Source organism: Prorops nasuta, unplaced genomic scaffold (genome assembly GCF_024137725.1).
Source record: "Prorops nasuta isolate Cenicafe-Biocafe unplaced genomic scaffold, Cenicafe_Pnas_1.2 PNAS00045, whole genome shotgun sequence".
Classification (NCBI taxonomy): domain Eukaryota; kingdom Metazoa; phylum Arthropoda; class Insecta; order Hymenoptera; family Bethylidae; genus Prorops; species Prorops nasuta.
Genome location: NW_027116842.1, coordinates 1 through 16,833, shown reverse-complemented (window position 1 = coordinate 16,833; position 16,833 = coordinate 1). Strand labels below are relative to the sequence as shown.

Genomic DNA, 16,833 nt, shown 5'->3' with positions numbered 1-16,833 from the left:
ATGTTAATAGGAAGAGTCAGTCAGTATAGTTTATCCAGAATACAAATAATATTATAAATAATAAATATCCTCAAGAGTATTAATTACTAATATATTTCACGCGTTGTATATTCTTTTTTAGATTTTATAGACTTTTCTTTTATAAAGATGTTTTATATAGTTACATAAAACCAATAATGGATCTTAACTAACTTAAATAAATACGTAGCTCGAAATCGTAAATATGGATGGTATTTTTAACAAAAGAGATGCATTCATTATTCATAAGAGGTGGCCTGCTAAAGAAAAAGGATTATAAACATTTATAATTTTTATCAGTAATTGATGCTTTAATCTTTATAGTATGTGACAAGCAAGTTTAGCTTTGTATCGTTCATTATCAGTCGATTTCGAACCGTTAGATGTTAAGCATTAAACGTATATAGTTTTGTCGTTAAAATAAGGCGGGATCATGCCTTTTATTAGAAAATTTGATTGACATATTAGTTTCCTTAGTGAAATAATTGGTAGTTAAGAGCCAATTATGAGGCTTGGAGTTTATTGATAATGGTATTCTTGGATAATAAAACCGAACGACTAACACGAATTAACGATACATTTAGTAAGAACAGCTTCCAGTTTGTTTGAGTTATACATTGAATTGACGCTCGTTTTTGTTACCTAAAATTAATCTTTTTCAACTTAAATTTCAGCTTGGAAAAAATCAATTTTTCTAGTAGCTCATTGGCACATTCTTTTGGTGTTGAAAGAAAACCGAAGTAAATGGATACTGCTCTTAATAACATGTAATCTTTCAATAATTTATTTCTTGCACGGATTGATCGATTCAACAAATAGCTTAGGTTAGTATGCAATATATAAATAACGTTGTTTTGAGTTTTAGCTTTTCCATTCTGCTTAATGAGTTCAGAAATTGCACGGTTTTCCTATTGGTCATAGTTAATATACATTGTTGAAATGCTAAATAGTTTTAAGTTTATCTTTTCGTGCGTTATAATTTTAAAACCCTTTCTGCTAATTGTTTCAGCTTTGAAGGCATATATAAGTACAGTGTATTTTAATGTATTTTCTCTTATGGCATGTTTAATATCAATTTGGGTCGAACTAAATAATTCGTCGAATTACGATCTATCAAAGTCATTAAAAGCCGAATACGCTGAAAATGCTAAAAGTACTAATGAATTTACTCGTAAGAACTATTATTCCTTCCAAGAGGATCCAATATATCCAAGCAATCGTACAGATCATTCTGTAAAAGGATACTGTACAGTGAATAATGCTAAATTATCCGAAAATCGACTTTCCACTTCAGTGTTTGGTCTTCAAAAATATGAGGTCCTCGCTCTCTTGTTATCTTCATCGTTGATTCTCATAGTGGAAACGTTTATTTTCATCGAAGCTTTTGCACGGGTTAATAAACAACCAATCGTATACACGTAAGTTAATCAATTTTATTATGATATTGCGAATAAAGAGCAGCGATGAAATTATATCCAATTCGAACAAATTATGTTGTGTAGAGTGTACATACTCTCTCACAATAGTCAAAGAAATGGTATGAGTATCAGTATTACAAAAGCCATAGGTCACCGAGTTACTTCCGCGGCTTATCTACATCGCATGCAAGTTAATACGAGTTAGCCTTTAAAATATGCTATTTCAGCAAAAAATATTTAGACAAATGTTTCTACGATATACAACATACTAATTTTAAAATTTATCTCCTTTTGATATTTCGGTTCTTATAGAAAATATGAAAATTTTCAAAAACATGTTAATTTTATTCGGTATAAGAAAGGTATATATTTTTATATTGGGTTTCTACTAAATTACATAGACCCTGTAGAGAGCAGGTGGAAACAAACCGTCAAATATTAAATGAGAAAAGCTGAAATATCGAGGGTGCACGCTGGTTCGTTTTCAAACCGACACTCTGTATAAATTATTTTTAAAACGGTATTAATAACAAATAAAACATTAGTGTTTTCATTCGCAATAATTTTTGGTTAGGTTAAATCATCTTACAACCTCTTACATGATTTTACATAAAAGTACATTTTTTATTAATATTGTGTATAATATTTAAATAATCGATCCTGCATATTATGACATTATGTGAACCTTGCTTGAAACGTCTATATATTTTTTTAGTAGTCGACTCGGCGCAAGCGCACTATTAGGATTAGCTACGCATATTTTAACAATAATTATTTATCCTGATGCGAAATTGGACCACGTGGTATGCCGAGCGTTGCCGTGCCCTACGTTAAAAGGGCAAAATCCGATTATTTTTGGAAATCTAATTGGATTTTTGGTACTCTGTAGTAATCACGCTTTCATGCATTATTGGTAATGAATTATAGACTAAAGGCTCTTTAAACTTTTAATTTCTTAGGAACGAAATTATAATTATATATTGTACGGTCAACAGGAATGTTTATATCGCGGACACTGCAGCTGCATTCGTCGTAATATCAGTGATTATTATGGCAATATTGCCACTTGGTTTCTACACAGCTAGTATTATATTTCAAGTGAGTAGATAATTAATTGTGTTTAAGACGACACTTTCCAGATCGTATATACTATATACAGGTGTAATAAAAAATATTACTTGAATCGTATAGAGATTACCTGATTACATGATCGAGCAATTGGACAAATATCTGAGAGAGGCTCTAATGATAGATGGGGTCTTAGAGTTTAGGAACGAAGTGTTTTGGACAAAGTCTTTTGGAAAGCTTGTGGGTAGTGCAGTATTATAAAAATATTATCATACATATGACGTATGTGCACGACTGAATCGCAATTTTTTTCTTACAGGCTGGAAGCATCGAAGTGCGTATTAGGCAAAATGCAAATGAAAAGCTAGTTCTCAATAATGTAACTAATCATTTGTCAATAATTGTTTCGCATCTCAAAGTCCGAGAATTTTGTCAACCGCGTAATAACTATCATGATAGAGCGCCTTATCCTATGGAATATTACATCAATGAACTCTTACCTGATAACGATAAATATTTTAAAGAAGATTTAAAAGGAGAGGAAGATGCACAAACCATAATAAATATCGATGATTTTCTTGGTTTGAGAAATCTCAAAGTCGAAACATTTACTATTCTTTCTGAGAAAAACAAACACCAACTATCGTCACAATGCGCGATATCCTCGATACAAAATATATCGACAAAAGAATACCTAAGGATAAACAATAGTTTGCTGCAAAGGCTTGACACAAAGAATCCTCTGCTTTTAGGAACTGATATTCAATTGCAAAATTCATATATCACCCCACAGATTAATCTAGCAATATATTCGTCTTAAATTTATAATCCTGCCAGTTGAAACAGTTTTTTCAACTTTCAAATTCAAAAATGACTCGCTTATAAAATTGTATAATAACAATATACAGAATATTTATTATAACATCTCGTATTTATTACCATTCCAATTAAGCAAAATTACAGAAAGTGCAATAATTACAAAAGAACAGGGCAGATAGTATAGACAAGTGTCTTTGCGCAGTTTTAATGTTTGCAATATTATAAATGCATATGCATCTATACGCGGATATATCCGGCTGATGTAATACACGCCTACGAAAGTAGCGATCGTGTTTGGCAATGATTGCTCGAGTTAATTTTAATACACGCTCGACTTAAGAAAAGCAACAGCTAGTAGTCGTGGTAATGAAAGTTGTGTGATGAAGATAACCTTGAAACAACGAAGAAGCGCCCGCGTACTCACACGCACACTATTGAAAAAAAAGAGTATACACTGTGTATGCACTGTATGTACTACATACACCTTATCGGTAGTGAAGTAAAACATTTTGACCATTTGAACATTGTCAAATAGGTTTCGTAAAAGACCGTAAATGTCGCTAGTGCGCCTGTCACGGTCTACACATATATACAATACGGTTCTTCGTCTTCACTAACTCCGGTAAGCTGATTGGCCGGCTGCTGACTAACGTCCATTGCTCCTCTCCTCTAGCCTTCTAGGAAGTTTCGAGAACGGTTACCAGCAGAAATATTGGTGGGAGGGAGTTCTCCAGCATACCTCGGACTTCGAAGTGGATCTCAGTGGATCTCAGTACGTACGATAGATTTTGTTCCGTGAAACGAAGCGAAGCAAGCGTTTGCTACGTGAATTATCCTAAGAAAGAATTACCCTTTTCCTGTTGAACCAGGTAAGCCAAAGTCACCCCCATTCATTCACGTTGCGTGGCTGTATCATATAGTTTTCAGTACTTTTATCGGTTAATTTCTAGACGTGGAAGAAACTCCTCGAGGTTTTCTGCTGTCGCATGTAATCGCATTTTTTGCTTGGCATATTAGATTGTTCGGTGTTGAAGAAAGAAAGCGCCTATTCGAAAGGTAACGGTACTTGATGATGTTAATGAGGGTTCTTTGTCAAAGGTTAAAAGCTATATTTTTATACTTTCGTTACGAAATTAACAAGCGTCGAGTTTTATCGTAACGCTGCTATGACTCGTGAATTATCGACCATGACTCTCGGGTTCGACATTATAGAAAATCGGAGAAAATTCTTGAGCTACTTGGAAATTACGTATAAATACGTATATGCATATACAGGCATTGATTTGGCTACGTGTCAGCTACGTAACTAGTGCATATAATTAAACTTCATATATCCATTCACTCACTTTTCTACTGCTTGATCAATTTTACTGGCATTTGATTAGATCTTTTGGCAACTTGGTGTTTTGGTTTTCGGTACTTTGCAGCATGGCGTTTCAGTTGTCGCTTGAACGGCATGCTAGGCTTTTGCGAGAAATTTGGAAAAAATACTCGTGCTTTTGAACCATAATTGTAATTCATTCATGTAGATGCATGTGTTTACAGTTTCTCCTCGTTTCTTCATTTAAGGCAGAATTATCGCTGACTTTATTTCATTCTTCCATGTGAATCCGCCATTTTGAAACAGTCAAAGGAATCACATGGTGCTTGATATATTTTTTCCTTTCAATCGAACGTTCAATGAGTGTGGAACGTTACCAATTTAACAAGAATTAATATGTATAAGCAAAATAAAATCAATTTTAAAGCAGCTTCGTACTATTTATTTGTACTTAATTGAATTAAGATGCTCTTACGTCACCTAAGTGCATCAGTGCCGAACTCCCTCTTTCGGGCAAAAATTTTATTAATCCGTGACAAATCCTTTTATAAAAATGTATAAAGTATTTGATAGATACTATTGTCAATTAATGTAATTTTAATACTGCTCCGAATGTTAACATGTGACGCTTAATGAAGACCCGTTTCATTTTCAACAGGTGCATCTGACAATTGACCTCATTCGTGATAAACGGAAATTTTAATAATACAAAATGGTTAAGGAGACCACTTTCTACGACGTTCTAGGCGTCAAACCTGGATGTTCCATGGAAGATTTGAAGAAAGCGTATAGGAAGCTTGCGCTGAAATATCATCCTGACAAAAATCCCAATGAAGGAGAAAAGGTCGGTTTTATTTCCTTTTTTATTATAAAAGTCATATACTTATATTGTTTTTAAACATTGCAGTTCAAACAAATATCTCAAGCGTACGAAGTTCTTTCAAATCCAGAAAAAAAACGAATCTATGATCAAGGGGGTGAACAAGCCTTGAAAGAAGGTGGTATGGGAGGAACTGGTTTTTCCTCGCCTATGGACATCTTCGACATGTTCTTTGGTGGTGGTGGTTTTGGTGGAAGAGGTGGACGTAGAAGAGAACGCAGGGGTCAGGACGTTACTCATCAGCTATCAGTTTCATTAGAGGAATTGTATAAAGGCACTGTTCGTAAACTTGCATTACAAAAGGATGTAATTTGTGATAAATGTGAAGGTAGGTTTTGCGTATTTCAATACTTTTATTGTTTGAGGACAAAAAGATTAATGAGTTTTTTGTAGGTGTCGGGGGTAAGAAAGGATCTGTCGAGCAATGTCAATCGTGTCATGGATCAGGTATGCAAGTGCAAATCCAACAATTGGCACCGGGAATGGTACAACATGTGCAAACAATGTGCGGAGAATGTAAAGGACAGGGCGAACGTATTAATCCACGTGATCGCTGCAAACAGTGTAATGGCCGAAAGACTGTCAGAGATAGGAAAATCTTAGAAGTACACGTTGACAAGGGTATGGTAGATGGACAAAAGATCGTTTTCAGTGGTGAGGGGGATCAAGAGCCTGGACTGGAACCAGGTGATATTGTGATTCTTCTGGAAGAGAAGCCTCATGAAATCTTCAAGTAAGTTTCTACTTAGCTAATGCACTGTTAGTCCTCTATGGGTCTGTGTGTAACGTCAGCTGGTATACTGCCATATTGCTTTACTACTGGCTATTTGCTCCTGTAATTAAACAAAGCGAACAATGTTTCTGCAAATTGTTTGCTGGTTTAAAAACTCGGCTCATAGGGGGTAGTTATCGGTATTGATTTTAAAAAGATTGCTGTAATGTTAAAATTTCCAATTATGTTAATTTATAGACGTACGAGAAACGATTTGTTAATGCAAATGCAACTGGAATTGGTAGAAGCTTTATGTGGATTCCAAAAAGTTGTCCGTACTTTGGATGACAGAGATTTAGTAGTAACGTCACTTCCGGGCACTGTAACTAAGCATGGAGAGTTGAAGTGTGTTGTAGGAGAAGGAATGCCGATTTATAGAGATCCATTTACTCGTGGACGACTTATTATCCAATTTATGATAAACTTCCCGAAAACAATTGATCCTGCAATCATACCGTCACTTGAGCAATGCTTACCTCCTAGAGAAGAGGTGATAATTCCAGATGACGCTGAAGAATGTATACTGGATGATTTGGATCCAGAACAAGAAGCAAGGCGGAGAGAACAGCGCGAGGCATATGATGAGGATGAAGGAGGCTCATCGCGACTTCAATGTGCGACACACTAATTCACTTTCACCAATTCTGAATAAACATGGCCATTTTTCATTTTGAACTTTGCCTCATTTGTTTGATTCCGGATTATACGATATTGGAAAAGCACTCCTGATAAATGTGTACCAAAGTGCGTCTTATTAAAGGTCAATATATCTATAAAAATTGATATTCCGTTAAAGGCATAGTTATTAAACTGCGAAACATCAACATTGCTTATTCTGATGATATATCTGAAAATAATTGTCTCAGATGAAATTTTAAGTCACAATTATAAGAGTTGAGTTTCGTCTTATTAAAATTAATTAGGCTTAAATGTGAGAATTAAATTACATAATAGGTATTCCATAGCGTAGTAATTTAATAAAAGCCCATATCAATTGTATTGAACAATCTATGAACATCATGAAACAATGTCTAAAGAATGTGAACATGTATATTTAATTTATTGTCAACAATGTTTTGAACAATATTATAATTTTACTATTGCAATAAATAATAACATCGTAATACTGGACATCTCGCCACGTACATTTAATCAGGAAGACGCAATTTGAGTGCATTATGTTAGAGAATTGCTGATTAAAAATTTGACAGTTGTATTATAATTACGGGCTGAACGACGTGTTTTACAATTATTGTGCAAAATGAACATTTCAACAAATAGCAGATAGTGGCCCGTAGTCCGGAATATCAAGTTCTGCAAAAATGCGCGTGCTAGTAATTTGTATTGCTTCGACATAAATATCGCATAAATTTGATTACTTTTTAGGAAGTAATTTTTTTGTCCTGCAAAGAATTAGAAGAGTCAGATCTTGTTTTTGTTTTTTTCTATTTGTTTTTAGAGCAAAGAATACGTAGCACCTAATATAAATACGATTAATGTGGTGTAAACTATTTTGTTGGATCAATAAGGATTACAGCTTTATAAGGAACGCGCATGAACGAATACTTTAAGACGGTTGTATATTCACGCTAACTATGCCTTCGAATACATTCGCATAATTTTTAGTGTATCACTTAGGTCGTTATTCGTCCGTAATTATAGCAAGTTTCAATAAATAGTCGCATATTTCTTGTAACCTTATTTATTCTAGATAAATTGGTGATTGATTAGGACTTTTTGAGACATCTTAAATAAAATTAAGTACATTACCACGCAATAAAAGCATACTGTTGTTGATTCGTGTATTTGACCCAATACCATAGAAAATAAGTTTGACATTGATGGATAAAAATTACTAAAAAATGTGTTTATTTGAAAAGTTGTAGATTATCCGGTAAATATATTGAAGTCGGGACGGAAAGGGGAAAAGTATCGTTTTAACGATTACATTATGTTCGGTGGTAAGGGTGATATTACAATTAAATATTGAACGTGTTACCAAATTTAAGAGGAGATTTACACGAATGAGGAGTTTGGAATAAGTGAATTTAAAGTTAAAAAGTTGAAACAAGGGACGTTCTCTCTGTTAAAATTTTTCACTGCTCCATCTGGAGGGAACGAAGAGAATTAAACGTTAAAGCGTGTTATCAAAAGGAAGCGACAGATGGCTACATGTTCGTTGTGGTGGTCGATGTTTTTACAAAGGTCGTAGTAAGCGCTCAGCCGTCGAGATGCCGCAAAGGTTTCTGGGTATGCGGAGGGAGCCATATTTTTCCAATATCAGTTACGCGAAAACAGCGTACGCATAGCATCTGTAGGATGAGATTCCGATCGGTGCTCTCTGCACGGGGCTTGTTTGTCTCAAGGTAAAGTGATTGTGTGGCACAGGACGTGTAAACGGAAGAGGGAGCTAAGCATTTTGGACCAGTCGGATGATAATAACAGTGCAACGTTTCCAAGCAATGAAGAAGAAGTGAGGTTCGGTGAAAAAGAGGAGAGCAGCCCGCGCAGGTGTTCAAGTTGAGAAGAGGGTTAGTTAACTTAACCCGAGTTCGTAACCGTGTTTGTAGTGGTAGTAAGCACAGAGTGGTGTTGGTGGTGGTGCGGTGGTCTCGGCTCGGTAGTGGTAGTGGCTGTCGCTGATGTTGCTGCTGCTGCTGTTGCTGTGACAATGACACGGCGTCATAACGTTGTTTCCTCATCGAGCGATTTAATGCGATTCTATTGCTATTCGTCTCTTTAACAGGCAGCCTCCGTTTAATAGAAGAATCGAATCGCGTAGCAGCTTCCTATAGCATTACCAAATGCGACTGTAGGGGGCATAATCGGTCTTTTAAATAAAGCAATAGTATACATTTGATTCGAGAGAGCGTATAGAGTTTGAATGTAACAGTGAGACCGAGAGACGCGGCCATCCAAGTGTCGTTCCTATACCGATACTGGTATTGGTGTGTGCCCATGATGACATAACCGTTTGCGCTCTCTCGCGCAAGATTCATACGTTATTCTCTTCTAGCTAGCCAGAAAGGAGGTTCGTTCATACGAAACGGTGGTGCTGCATTCAGAAACTGTGGCCGTGAATATTCAGCAAGACCGTGACACTGACACAACGACCTCGCCGTTGACTTTGTCACGACAAGAGCTTGTCTGTCATTAAAGAGCACAGTGGCGTTTTCGTTCTACAAACAAGTGGAGTGCTGGAGTGTAGTGCGCGATTCCCAGTGTAATATTATCAATTTTCACGCATCTCGGGCCACTCTTAAGTAGTTTCTCTATTTTTATTTTTCCTGGCAGTAAATCAAATTGAAATATTAACCGAGCTAAATCTCCCAATAAACAAACGATCGTTCGTCGTATTGGTGATTGTTTGAAAGTATGCAGGGGGTGATTGTCGACGAGATCGATCTAATGTTTTTATCGGAAAATGAAAAATAAACCCGTGTCTATCTTTTCTCGTAAAATGTCAAGGCTCGGTCGGTTGAAGAAGGTTAAGTCATTGACCAATTATCATGTTTGTTCGACGTTTTATATCTGAAGTACCATCGCTGCTTGTCGCCAAGGTCATCGCTATTTTGGCGGTTTAGCCGCTCAACGCGTATCGCGTCTCGCTGCTGCATTTTCTTTACGCTGAGATAAATAAAGGAATAAGAGTAGGAAAATACAAAGAATAATACAAGTGGGAGGAAAGGAAATTTTTGGTTGAATTTTCTCGGTATGCCCAGGCTGAGAATGCCGAGCTACGGCGAACTCGAGGGCATCGAGAAGCACGACAACCGAGGGGACAAAGGCATAATAACTTGTAGGACGTCGTCAGCTCGGTTGGCGTGATCTTTCCGCTCGCGGAGGATGCGGCAAAATTTGGTGGAAGTTCCACGTAGGCGTACTCCGTGCGTTCCAGTGATGTCGGAGTCGGGGTTATCTGCAGCGCTGCTGGACCTGGACCATGGCCGGCAAGCCTGAGCAGCCGTCCACGCACCCTGTTCCCCCGAATCACGGTCACCATCACCATCAGCAATTACAGCAGCATCAGCAACTGCATCAACAGCAGCAACAACAACAACAGCAGCAGCAAGGAATACAACAAAACAGTGTTCTAGTCTACGTATCCGGCGAGAACTTTGCGTACGCGACGGCCGTTGGTCAGAATGCGGAAAACGCGACTGCTGTCGGTTATCAATCGGCGGCGCAGCAGGCCGCGTACGCAGCGGCGGCGGCGGCGGCCACGGGAATCCCAGTGCCGACCAATTTTCCCGCCAAAAACGCCGTTTACGCGTCCCCGACCGTCGACGCCGCTGGCGGTTGCTGCCGTTTGAAGAATAACTTGGAATACACAGTAGTGACCGGCGATGACGGTACGGAGTGTCAGCGCGACGTTAGCTCCAGGTCCTCCTCGAGAAACTTGGGCACCAACGAAGAAGAGCAGCAGCAGCAGCAGCAAGGTTACTCGTTATATTGCGAGACGACGACGGTCTCTTTTGGAAACGGCCAATCGACGAATAGCAGCAGCAGTAGCAGCAGCATTAATAGTAACAACAACAACAACAGCAACAATAGCGACAGCTTGTCTTCATCGGAGACAGTCGGTAGAGACGGGAAGATCGTCGATATGCGTCAAGAGCCCGTGGAAGGCATCACCGGTGCCGGCATCGAGCCTTCCACGCTCAACGGGTCCACGGAGATGGTACCCGGTGGCAAGCTCTTTCCGGCCAAGCTTTCCAACGACCAAGCAGCAGCGGCTGCTGCGTCGTACTCCTCCGTCAACCTGATGGAATCGTACAACGGCGGTAGGATGATGCAAGCCAATCCCGTGGAGCTGGAGATGCTAGGGGAGGACACTCGCGTCGCTTTTGGTCGAAATTCCAGCGAGTTGCAGCAGGGCGGAGGGATTTTTCAGGATAGCGAGATGGAGCAGCAAGGGGGGGAGGACAAGAGCCGGCAACAGGACGCTTTCGATAATCAAGCCGGCTCGTCCATGTCCTCCGTGTCCTCTCTCTCCTCCGCGTCCTCGAACCTCGTTCTCTCCAACAGTGGCGTCTCCTGCGGCGCGGCTAGCTGCGACTCCGGCAGATCGGAGGCCGGGGAGTCTTCGGCGTACAGCAGCCTCAGCAGCCCCGAGAGCCAGAGTCAACCGGCTCTCGAGCAGCTCTCTGCCACGAACAATGCGTGCGCGCAGCAGGCTGCGCGCTCCGCCTCTAGAATCGTCTCTGCCAACAATAATAATATCACCGCTAACCCTATGCACCAGCATAACATTCTCCTACCGATTAACGCCAATGCCCTCCTCGCGCACCAACTCGCCCCGATTACCGTGCCACGTGGATGGAAGCGGATCTGTACCAATGGAGTCATCATTTACATCAGGTAACTTCTTTGTTTATCGTTGCTTTCCTCCACTTCTCCTTTTCGCTCTCTCTCTCTCTCTCTCTATATATATATATATATATATATATGGAAACGAGTACTGTATGCTCGGATCAAAACTGTTTCCTAGCTTCCACTCGAAAGTTGGACGCTGAAGGATCATTCCCGCGATATTCTTTTGTCAGTTTACTCCTCCTCCTCCTCCTCTTCTTCTTCTTCTTCTACTTCTTTGTAGTCTTTTTCAGTGGCCGTGTAAAAATACGAATTTTCTTGGAGCCGTGGGTCGTTGCTCGCGCCCCTTTTTCCATCGACTCGACTCGGCTCGACTCGCTCGCTCAGCACGTAGTAGTAGTGCAACAGCAGTAGGCGCCGCGCGAAGAGTAAAGGCGTCTTCCTTCCTCGTAACCCCTCATTGTACTTTTATGGCCCTTTTCAAAGATCCGTTCGAGGGGCACTTTCGTCTCTTCTTCCGTATCTTTTCTACGACCGCCCCTTTCTCACCATGTCTCTTTTTCTACCTTTCAAATCTGCACATGTTCGTTGCTTTCTCCATAAACAATCCGTGCGTCCTTTTTTTTTTTTGTACATTCTAAATCTCCCAAACCTCTCTCTCTCTCCAAGGAGAAAATTAAAAATTTAAATTAACCAACGAGCGTATAATACCGAGTTTGCCAAAGGTGGATTAATTATTTCTATGGCCAAGCTAAATGGTGAACCTTAACGTGTACATACGATTTGGCTGATGGGCGGGCCTGGTCGGACCTACTATATGGCAAATCTTGAGGAATCCTATAATGTGATTTTATATGGATCACGCGGGATTAAGTGTGACGAGATCTTTGCTTTGTTGTTGCGGAAAGGGAAAGGAGATTTCAGAAGGCTCTCTATCTGCCACGTAAGCTTAAGGGCAACGCCTTATGGTATACTATAACCGTGGCTGTTGGTGTAGGAGTCAGGCAGCCGGCGGCCTGACCTGTTCTCCCTAAACCTCGTTAAAACGATCCTTTCCGGCTTTCCAGGAGTCACGCTTTAAATGACGTTTAAAACCCTCTATAAACAATCTTTCCCTTGCCAATTCTTTCCAGCTCCTAAACTTTTTCCCAAACTCATTTTTCCCACAAAATAATCGTTTTCCAACGGTCCAACGGAAAAATAGTATCCAACGATAAAAATTCAAGAATGCAATTCAAGGTAAGAAAACATTGAATTTTTAGTCGCAACATTATTATTTTCAAAAAACCCCAAAAACCACATTATTTTTCCCGAGATATGTCCGATATCTGAAAAATTTGAGAAAAATGGGGAAAAAAAATACCTCTGCCCCATCTCTCGCGGGCCTTTATTTCGGTAGCTAACAGCAATAGAGCAACGTTTCTCATAGAACGCGCGGCGTGAGACACACTCGCGTGTATCTCAGATGTATTGTACCGAGCACATTTAGTTTCTCCCACTCGAAATATCCAATCAATTTTCGTGATTCATCTTCCTTAAAAAAGGAAGGCTGCTGATCTAACGCATCGATTTCGATAAGGACGGTGTACCGTGAGATTCCAGGGTATGTCCATGAGCAGGAAGCGAAGGAATGAGAAAGACAGGAAGGGGAGCATATATAGGAAGGAAAAAGGAATTTCGTCGAACCGCGGTGTTCGTGCGATCATTGATTTACGATGGTACGTCGTAAATACCAACGGTGATGTATGACCGCCCCCCCCCCCTCCCCTCATCCAATGCTTTTGCGCAGCTTCTTCTCCTACCTCGTTCTTACGTCCTACCCCTCCCTCCAGCACCACCACCACGACGATCGTTCCCTTTACGAGCCTCCTTGATTTATAATACCCACAAGGTCCCTTACCTCCTCATGTTTCTCCTCTGTATGTGCTTAGATACTTACCTCAAACTTTTCCTCCTCGGCAAACACACGATGCTCGCATCGAGGTTCATTTTAATCATTGTTGCGCCTCGATCTATGCGCATTGACACGCGGGTCCCGCAATAGCCGCGCAAATCATTGCTATTCTCCGTTGTTGAAAACTCTTCGATGAGCATTCTGTCGGGTCCTCGTTCCTTCCTTCGATTGTTCGACGATGCTACGATGCAACGACATTCGCGTAATAGCGGGCGAACGAGCGAACGAGAGCCCTCGTGAGATTTGGCAACAATGCCGCGGATCTGCTTTTAGTTATTTGGTCGGTGATGTCGAGTCGATGATCGAAATTGGTTTGCGGACGCGACGACCAACGAACGCTCGATCGTGTTAGGCCCGGAGGATGATGGCCAGGGGGAGAGTAAAATACTCTGGATAGGGGGGGGGGGGGGTGAAGAGTAACGTGGAATGAGCAATAGTTGCGCAACCGCGCTTCCACCGCCGCTGAGCGGCGATTACGCAAACGTGATAATTAATTGCCAGTGTTCTCTGTTTAATGACTCGTCAAGTCGTTTGCTAAACGTGCCAAATCGCCTCGACATCGCGAAAATCGTTCCACGCCGTGACTAAGGAACTATTCCGACGAATTTAATTAAATAGCATGTGTGTCAGAAAAGGAAGAGGAAGTGCGCATTGCCGATATGATTTAGGAACAACCAAGGATCTTTAAAAACGCGGTATGTTGTAGATTTAATTCGGAATAACATAGATTCAGCTCCATCCATCGTTTCAATTAAAGGAAGAAGAGGGTGACATTGAGGGAATAATAGCGTTGTAAATAATATGTAAATAATTGGTTAAACTGAGAAGAGAATCGCTTAGCGGCCACTTTCTTACCAATTTTCATAGGAGCAATGATCGTCGGGAAGAATCATTTAACTGTAATTTATATATAGTTATTCGACGAATGCTTTTAACACTACAATCCTGTGAATAGGTAAGTATATCTGGTCAATGTGATTCGCGTTGATTTTTCAAGAGTTCTCTGCAAAACTTCCTAGCAGATTTAATTTGGAGCATTGTAATTGGATGACCATGAGTTTTCGAAGCTTTTGAGAAGAAAACTTTTGCTTTACGACCGGATGGCTTCATCCTGGGTTTCCTCTGGTTAGGGTCTTTTCTTCCGGCAAGACACATGGTAGTCAAGATGGCGTATTGGTCGGATTGTTACCACCAATCTCTGCTGCGCTCTACATCTAGCATAAGGGAATCAGGAGAACGGGAGGGAGGAGGGGGGGGGGGGGTTCAGCGTCGATCACCGATCCGTCTTGCGTATACGGGGACGACATTGGAGAACGGAAATGGCGCGGATAGGAGTAGGAGGAAATCCAGCAGGTTACAACAGGTCCATCGTTGCGTGTCAAAGTTGTCGAGTCTTTGACACTGTTGCGTAACTACGTTCGCCTCAAGGCGTGTTTCCATTAGCAACGTTCGGCCGTGCAGAACGCGCGGATCCAACGCGTCCGCTTATCACTCGCTTGTTCGAAAATGCACGCCCCGCGATCGACTTGTGCGAGTCGAGATTTCGAATCAGAGGAATGTTGCGCCAAGACGTCCTGCGACAGTCTGCGATGCACGGATGAGCGATGCACGTGGAAACGCGGCTCTGTCTCTTGAAATTTTTATCATTGGACAAAATCTTGAACGAATGTTCGTTACACGCGTTCTCAGTTTTGAAAGACTTAGGTTTTTATTATTCTCCACCTTCCCTATTGAGTCATAAAGTCTATATGAGCAATTTGGGCTTATTATTTTGATTGCTATAAGCTGTAAACGTTTTTTTTATTACGCTTCAGCTTTAATCAGTCATGAATCAACACACGATGTTTGTGAATTGTTTTCATAACAGATGACCTCACTCATTTGTTTCGTATGACATTTTAATCTTTTATTGTGCAGCGGAAAACAGATGATTTTATACCAAGCTTATAAATAACTATGGGAATTTTCATTCTACGTTAATGTCAAATACCTTTGAATAATAATTTCTTTTGCACTTTTTTTTCGACAGAGGCGATCGAACGAACACTGATGCATTCCAGTATTTTGGGATTCAGGTCGTTAATAATAATGCGAATCTAATTGTAACAGATAAATCTGATCAAGAATAGACTGAAACATTAGAAGAAGCTCGAATTGCAGGAAATTACGCGAGGGCGTACACTACGGAAGAAGAAAAAATAATTTTTTTGTTTTTTTTAAGAAAAATCTGTAAATGCAAAAGACGAGATAGGAAGTTTTAAAGAGGGAGAAGTATTACCCCCCTCCCCCGAAAATCTTATAGCTTGCATGATTTTAAGCTGAAACATATAGAATGCAAAACATGAAGTGTATGATTGTTGCGAGGAAAGGAAGTTACACGTAGTCATTATGTGTAAATTAAAAAAAGATTTTAAAGTTGTGTACAAGAATGACATTTAAGACGTTTGGCTGTAAGAACATTTTTAAGGAAAATAAATCATAAAGCAAAAAGTTTATTAATTTTTGTGTACAGTTCATTTAAATTAAATAGCTGATAAGAGTTACAATAAATAAATACAAGTAAGTAAAAACTGGTCAAAATTAACGCGACATACGAAAGGGAAAGAATAGTCTACACTGTTGAAATACTACAAACAAAAAAATTAAGCTTGGCCTAAAATCACTACCCTTGAAATCCCTTGACTCTAAAGGTGCAACCCTACGCCTTGACATAGCACCTTAACTCACACCAGCAAGAAATCCATAAGGCCAGGGCCCCATTGATCACGGGTACAGTCCTGGATGAGAGTCCAGAATGAGTACAAGAAATGAAAGGTAACTAGAAGGAAACCTCCTAGCAATTTTGAGTAAGTAAATCTCAGCGAGGTGGCATAATTGAGTGGCAAAGGTTTCATTGGTGATACCTACGATACTTCCCGTTATTGCCCCTGGACCTAAAAAACAGACGGCATTGCAACTTAACATCGCATCAAGCAATTAGGTGTTACGGTTGCACTTAAATAGATACGAAGTCTCAACTTATGAGCGAGAAGAGATTCCGTGCGGTAGCCACCTTGCGGCGTCGAGCGTAACTATTGTGCGTAAAAAGAGACATAGAAAGTCAGCGCTGTGTAGTGAGACGGCCCGAGAGCCTCGGGACAGTTTGCCTCCCCACTGCTCCCCACAATCTCGAACAGAAATGAATGTGAGATAATCCTCTGTCGTATATCAGTATTCTGATGCAGTTGCATATGACAGTGCTAGTGGCATAACCGCTTAAGAATATTACCT

General features: G+C 40.1%; 3 protein-coding genes across 5 annotated transcripts; all 3 read left to right on the top strand.

The window, feature by feature from the left end:
- The first annotated feature begins 301 nt into the window (after positions 1-301).
- LOC136784066 (zinc transporter 6-like) lies at positions 302-3,420 on the top strand. The gene is made up of 7 exons (XM_066744545.1): positions 302-601; positions 693-842; positions 1,028-1,436; positions 2,152-2,349; positions 2,432-2,534; positions 2,628-2,744; positions 2,824-3,420. Exons 1-7 carry the CDS (start codon positions 547-549, stop codon positions 3,322-3,324), a joined length of 1,533 nt encoding a protein of 510 aa, XP_066600642.1. The 5' UTR covers positions 302-546; the 3' UTR covers positions 3,325-3,420.
- A 519-nt stretch (positions 3,421-3,939) lies between these two features.
- On the top strand, positions 3,940-8,081 carry Droj2 (DnaJ heat shock protein family (Hsp40) member A4-like). 3 transcript variants are annotated; one of them, XM_066744543.1, is made up of 6 exons: positions 4,000-4,192; positions 4,274-4,379; positions 5,303-5,488; positions 5,552-5,852; positions 5,918-6,257; positions 6,495-8,081. In XM_066744543.1, the coding sequence occupies exons 3-6, from the start codon at positions 5,357-5,359 to the stop codon at positions 6,922-6,924; spliced, it is 1,203 nt and encodes a 400-aa protein (XP_066600640.1). In that variant the 5' UTR covers positions 4,000-4,192; positions 4,274-4,379; positions 5,303-5,356; the 3' UTR covers positions 6,925-8,081. The 3 variants fall into 3 exon arrangements, with proteins under 3 accessions (XP_066600641.1, XP_066600640.1, XP_066600639.1); XM_066744544.1 differs by lacking the exon at positions 4,274-4,379 and having other exon boundaries at positions 3,940-4,095; XM_066744542.1 differs by lacking the exon at positions 4,274-4,379 and having other exon boundaries at positions 4,001-4,192.
- Positions 8,082-8,594: 513 nt separating this feature from the next.
- LOC136784042 (uncharacterized) lies at positions 8,595-16,075 on the top strand. Its single transcript, XM_066744499.1, has 2 exons — positions 8,595-11,657; positions 15,593-16,075. Exons 1-2 carry the CDS (start codon positions 10,240-10,242, stop codon positions 15,690-15,692), a joined length of 1,518 nt encoding a protein of 505 aa, XP_066600596.1. The 5' UTR covers positions 8,595-10,239; the 3' UTR covers positions 15,693-16,075.
- Positions 16,076-16,833: the final 758 nt, after the last annotated feature.